The sequence below is a fragment of the Dipteris shenzhenensis genome, chromosome 26 (genome assembly GCF_047967505.1).
Source record: "Dipteris shenzhenensis isolate YYH24624 ecotype China chromosome 26, Dip_SZ_1.0, whole genome shotgun sequence".
NCBI lineage: Eukaryota > Viridiplantae > Streptophyta > Polypodiopsida > Gleicheniales > Dipteridaceae > Dipteris > Dipteris shenzhenensis.
The window spans coordinates 23,349,158-23,355,242 of record NC_141621.1 but is presented as its reverse complement, the minus strand read 5'-3'; the positions used below and the strand labels follow the sequence as shown (position 1 = coordinate 23,355,242).

At 46.2% G+C, this 6,085-nt stretch overlaps 1 protein-coding gene across 1 annotated transcript; it reads right to left on the bottom strand.

Moving 5' to 3' along the window:
* Nucleotides 1-283: 283 nt before the first annotated feature.
* On the bottom strand, nt 284-4,278 carry LOC147884841 (linoleate 9S-lipoxygenase A-like). Its single transcript, XM_087397563.1, has 9 exons — nt 3,652-4,278; nt 3,253-3,542; nt 2,894-3,143; nt 2,379-2,723; nt 2,226-2,311; nt 1,923-2,030; nt 1,517-1,803; nt 1,131-1,415; nt 284-1,037 (listed from the first exon to the last, which is right to left on the bottom strand). The coding sequence occupies exons 1-9, from the start codon at nt 4,025-4,027 to the stop codon at nt 284-286; spliced, it is 2,781 nt and encodes a 926-aa protein (XP_087253689.1). The 5' UTR covers nt 4,028-4,278.
* Nucleotides 4,279-6,085: the final 1,807 nt, after the last annotated feature.

Here is a 6,085-nt window from a genome sequence, read left to right as displayed (position 1 = left end):
AAGGATGATGATCGCATCGTTGGCGAGGTTCCCCAAGGAAAAGGGATTGAAAGAAAGATGAGCGAAGAGCAAATGGAGAAATTCAATAAGTTTTGTATCCTTAAAAGCCGTGAGATGCAGAAGTGGATTGAGAGATATGAAGTGGCCAAAGCAGAAAGAATAAATGCAAGGACGAGATTCAGAGTGATGTACAGGCGATCACAACCATATCCACGGGATCTGGCTCTTCTCCCTACTCACATGTCACTTGATTGGCTACAGCTGGCTCTACGTAAAGCCGAAGTCAGATGGAGACACTGTTGGGGATGCCCTTGCCCGTGATTCCTGGTTGGGAGGAGGGAAAGAGGAGGGTGTAGGGGATGTCGGCTGGCCCAACCCTATTCGAGAGTAAGGGGTTGGCATTGCGGGCATCGATGCGGTTTTGGACATGGCCAAGCTTCTCTCCAAATCTTTTGAAGGCAGCCAGCACACCCGCGTCGCTGCTCCAATTGGGTGTTTGTCGTTGCCCCAGATACTCCTCATCCGAGGCATGCAGAGACAAGATCTCGATGGTTGTCATCACAATAGTTGCTTGTGACTTTGATGACACCATCTCCAGGTAGAATTTCTCAGGATCCTTCTTCATCTCGTCGTACTCCCTCGTTCCCTCCTCCGGAATCAGCTTCCTTCCCATCGTCGGCCTGTTCGGCATGTAGCCCGCATACTCATACTGTCCGAAATTCACCGCTGCATGGTGCGCTGCCGCCACCCAGATCAGTGTCACCACCACTTCCTCCAGTTCCCCGACCTTCTCCATCGGCGTCCACCACTCCGCATGTTTCTTGTCTCCGTGCCCTACCTCCTTGATTTCGTTCCACCACTCCCGTAGTTCCGTGTCCTCCCTCACAGCCGCATCATCCTTGTAATAGTACTCGATGTATTCCTTTACCCAAGCCTGTATGGCGGACCAGATTTCTAGACCATCCACGGCATATGGATAATCCTTCACGAATAGCCTTAGCCCATGCTCTGCTGAATCATCCTTCACCGCCATTCCCCTGTGATCAGGTTTTGTCATAATTGAATGAGGAAGCTGGAAGCAATAGATCAGGATCCCATCGACAAAGCCGTGATAATAACGATATTATCACCTTTTAAGCAAATCAGCTGGAAGACCCTGTTCGTCGAATCTCCAGGTCTTGTATGCAGCGGACGACAGCTCCGTAGAATACTTGGTTGGAGTGAAGGCCTTTTCTATGATTCCTCCAGTGGTGAGGCTTCCTCCATCGCAGTTGATCAGAGCTTTCCTGGCAAGAGCGTTGATATTCATCGTGTTTCGAAAGTGGGGAGTCAAGAGCGCGTAGAGAGGGTGCAGGGCGCTGATATGCCGATATGTGGCGATGATGAACGGCTCAACGCAAGCATGAGTTCTCAGCCTGCAAAAATTATTGCAATCATTGAATATTGGAGTGAGATACAACAGGAAAGCCACGTAATAGTTGGAACGTGCATGATGTATCTCCCCACGAAACATTACCAATGGCTGACGAGCTCGTGGTATCCCGAATCATTGATGATGGCGTGAGTCTTGGCGAACTCCCATTCTAGAGTGCCAGGAGTGAACACTCTCCGAATGGTATGATCTCCTTCGGTCGGAGGTGGCAAGCTCAGTTCGATGGCAACTGCTTTTAGAGTGTCGTCTTTGGTGAGGAAGAACAAAGAGCGGGAAGCATATCCCTTGCCTTTTAGAGCGTTGATTCTGTCTAAGTAAGGAAGATAAACGTCGTGATAATCCACAATGAAGAGCCGATTCTGGTCGACGGCCTGAATGATGGAGCAAATAAATCAGGAGAACGTCAAACATTGCAGGTTCAACACCCTTACCAAAGGTCAGCGTTTCTGGAGTCGATTGGGAACTTTGAAAGAAGGATGGGGTGTTTCACCTGCTCAACGGACAAGCCCTCGAGAGAAGCCTCGACGTGCTTATGGGTGAATGCAGATGCTTGAGGCCCGTAGATTTTCTCATCGAGACATCCCACCGGGGGGAAAACCTGCCAAGGCATTGCAAAAAAAATCTAGGAGGCCGCGCTAGCATACAGACGCGATTACGTTTTGAGCAAGTTTAAAGTCCCTCTTGAGTCTTTCCAATAGCTCCAACCATTGTGAACCGAGAATTTGTTTAGTATTTGTCGATTCTCGTAGAAATAAGTGGACAATCTCACAAATTCTGATGAATGGCAGCACACCTTAAGCCTCTCGATGACCATTGGATTTATGCCGGACAGCATTTGCCGAGCGAACTCTTCGTCCGAGGTCCATGCCTGCTTATTCTCTGCAAAATAGCGTATCAGTCATGATCCGCTCGCATGGCAGAATTGGGCAGGGTATGAGATTTGCACCTCGAATCACCGCAGGCATCGGGTACTTGAGCAGGTTCGAGTCAGTGCCGTCCGTGAGCTCGCGGATGAGTTCAAACGGATCGCTGAGCTTCGCTTTTTTTTCTTCATGTGTCCTCTTCTGGCAGTTACTCATATCCAGTCCCTGGGCGTACAGATCGCTGATCTGTTGGAAGGAGGTGAAATTGGGATCGTCGATGAACAAGTTCTCAATTACTGGGACGATGTAGTGAGCCAAGGACTTGATGGCCGAGCCAAGAAAATCAGATCCCTTGAAGTGGTCGAATTGCTCGTCGCGAGGCACATAAACGGTTCCTAAAACAGAAACCGGACTTTCGGATGCGGGGTCTGAACGACGAAACCAGGAATTAGAAGTTTAGAACTTAGAACCTTTGACAATTATCAGTGAACCTTTGACAACAATGAGTGACTGCGGAAGCTTCCGTTACTTCGCTTTATTCCAAACTCTTCGGAGCATGATCAGGATTCAGATAGCATGGCTAGTGGCAAGTGCCTACCAGCTTTGGTCCGCTTGCGCCCTGTTCTACACCTCCTCGGATACGGATACTCCTCGGAGCCACCAAGCACGGGCCTCGCCAAATCGCGGCTTTGGTCAGGATTGCCGAGATCGTTGTAAATATCATAAGCATAGATTCTGTCAGCCTCCTTTCTCTCGCCAATCGGATCGTCCGCCTTGCCCTGCAGGTTCTCGAGCTCTTTAGATCGGAGGGCTAGCAGCCCAGGGGGTGTCTGGCTGGGAAGATAAACCTGATGAAGGGACAGGAACAAGACGGAAGAAGTTTGTCACGACCTGATGCAAAACTGGCAACTTGGCAAGGTATGCAAGCGAATGAGGTATTCTAGATTCTAGACCTACCTTGTTGGCGAAGAAGATTCGGGGACCCTCGTAGTTGCTCACATTGTAGACCCACGAATTGCAAACGAAATGGATTTCCGTCTTGTCTGGCATCGTCAAGGTGACGGACTTGAGGAAGAACTGGTTGGGATGGTGATTCTCCACCAAGAGGGCTCCGGGTGTGCCGAAATCTCTAGGTATACAAAACTCCACCGGGTAACTAGTTCCCACGTCTGAAGCGACAAGTCCCGGCAACTTGCGAATCCAGTTCTCCACTTTTGTGGCGTCGCTTTGCTTGCCTTCTCCCGATTCTGCACAACCGAAAACCAGAAACATCGGGATTCGGCCAGTTACAATCCAGATCGTGTACTGTTCACATGAGCCATTAAGATCCACCTTTGTGAAATTGTGAATCGTTACCAGAATCTTTGTTAACACTCACGAGCGTCATCTTCACGTTCTGGCTTATAATGTCGAAAAACGCATCCTCGACATCCGCCAGGACGTTGTTCAAGTCCAGGAGGTACTCTGTTTGCAAGAGAACATTTCCGCTAATCTTGATCTCCTTCTCAAACGATCCGAGTAAGCCCGATATGGCGCGAGGCAGGGGGAACCCCGCTAATTGCTTGCAGCGGCTCTCGACCTGCTGCAGAGCGATCCTTGCTGTATCCAACAAAGAGGCAGCTACGCGGGAGGCCGGCCGGGCATTGCGTTTCGACTTCAACATAAAGTTTCCGGTTTGCCAAGATCGAAGCGTGCCGCCCCCTACGATTATGGTTGTGGGTAAGGCTTCCATATCAGCCGAAACTGGAGTACAACAGAGATATTGGGGAAGTCGATACAACAATCGCTCTTTCAGAGTGTATGTCTCTCCGATCTATCTCGATTTCTACCGAGTTTCTACCCGCGTCAGGGTGTTGGCGATTATCAGCTCACTGATATATGCTCTACACTCGTGTGCTCTTCAACCGGTTACCTCAATCGATTACTGCGCCTTTACAGATCTAATCAGAGCTGCAATCTGCAGGGAGCATGCTGTTGAACAATGTTGGTGGCATTGAGACTTCGACAGGAAGCCGGACCGATAAGGTTTGATAGGAACGGAGGCTTGTCCGACTCAAAAGAATCTATGTACGTTTTGCAAAGATAAGCTTATTAAGCTCCCATCAACCGTATGAGATTCTCATTATACTTCTTGTTCTTCGTCATGGATGGTCCCGGTGAAACGGAAGCATGCAGCGTGAACATTTATCTGGACAGTGCTTTTTATTTCTTCAGACAGGCCACCTCGTATCAGCCACAGACTCGCCTGCTTCCGTCTCAAACTTTGCTTACTTGCTTTCTCGTGAGTCGACCTCCAGACTTGGACAGTACACTCGCAAGGTCCATCCCATGATGTTAAAGATACAAGCTCCTTGTCGCTCGTGATGTTCTAGAAATATTTAAGCATTTCGTGAGTTGATCGAAACTATTGATTTGGCTCTATCTTGTGGGTTTTACTGGTCTTTACACCTTGTAGATTGTTTAGTAAGATATAATAAAAAAGAAGCTTTGAGGACTCACAAGATCCATTAAGATTTGTCAAGGTTCTATAGTTATTTTCATGCTCTCACATTGACTTCAAAGCCACTGCCTTTATTTTAAAAAACTATAAATTAAAGCTGGAAGATAAATCGGTGTTACTTTTCCTTAAGGCTTTACGAATGATACTTGCAAAGTTTTGATGTCAACTTTCTTGGGCTTTTTTGGCTTTATTTACATAAATAGATTGAGTCGACGTCAATCTCTTGACCGATAAGCATAAAGCTCGTTTGGCTGGCATAAAGCCCTTTAAAAAGAAAAATGGATTTTTTTTAACAGACCAACCTATTTTTTTAGACCAACCTATTTTTTTGGCAAACGGCTTTTTGGATAGCAAATATTTTTTCCAAGCAATGGCTTTAGCAATTAACAGGCGAACCAGCTTTAGTGCCTTGACAAACGAACACCCAAGACCTGGATGAGTGATTGGAAAGCTCGAAGTGACTTAAAGACTTGTAGTTGGAAGAAGCCAAGGCAATCATTCTAGGGAGAGCTCAAGCATGGAGGGAGAGTGGAGCGCCCTAATTGATTTATAGCCATGTTGGAGGGGGTAAAAAGCCCACACAAGCTAATGAAAAGCCAACAGCCACACACAAGCTAAAAGTTGAAAAGCCAACAGCCATCTAAAAGTAAAGGATTAAGAGTTTTAAATTTTATTAATTAAAAATCCTAAAAACTAAGAATAATCACAAAACTCCCATTCAACTCATCCTAAAGCACTGTCTCTAGGAGAGCTAATGCTAATAAAGTAGTTATGTTTTGTCCTAGTAGGTTTTTTGAGCTCTCCTTAACCCAAGTGTAATAAGAGCCTTGATCCTAGCTAGGTTTCTAGAGTTGGATGATTTCTCTCTCTTGAGGTCCACCAAGCTTACATGAAGTACTCTAAGCTAGTGTGCCAAATAGCCACATTGATTTTTGGATGTAGAACTGTAAACAAACTCAAACATTGTTATGTGTCCTAGTGGCTAAATGAGTTGATAGAAACAAAAACATAAAAATTTATGTGAATGTAAATATTACTTACATAAATTTGTGTATGTTTCTCTTACATTCTTGACCACAAGGATGGCTCCAAAGAAATGAGAAAGAAACCCAACAAAGGCTCGGGATTATGTTACGTTTTGCCTAATAAGAAGTGGAAATGTAAATTTTATCATGAAAAGTACTCAGGCTCTGGGACAAGAATGCAAAAGCACTGCTTGGGTGATTCTTACAAATAAATTGTAAAATGCAAGGGTGAGTCTTTGATCTATGTGAAATAACTATATCCTCA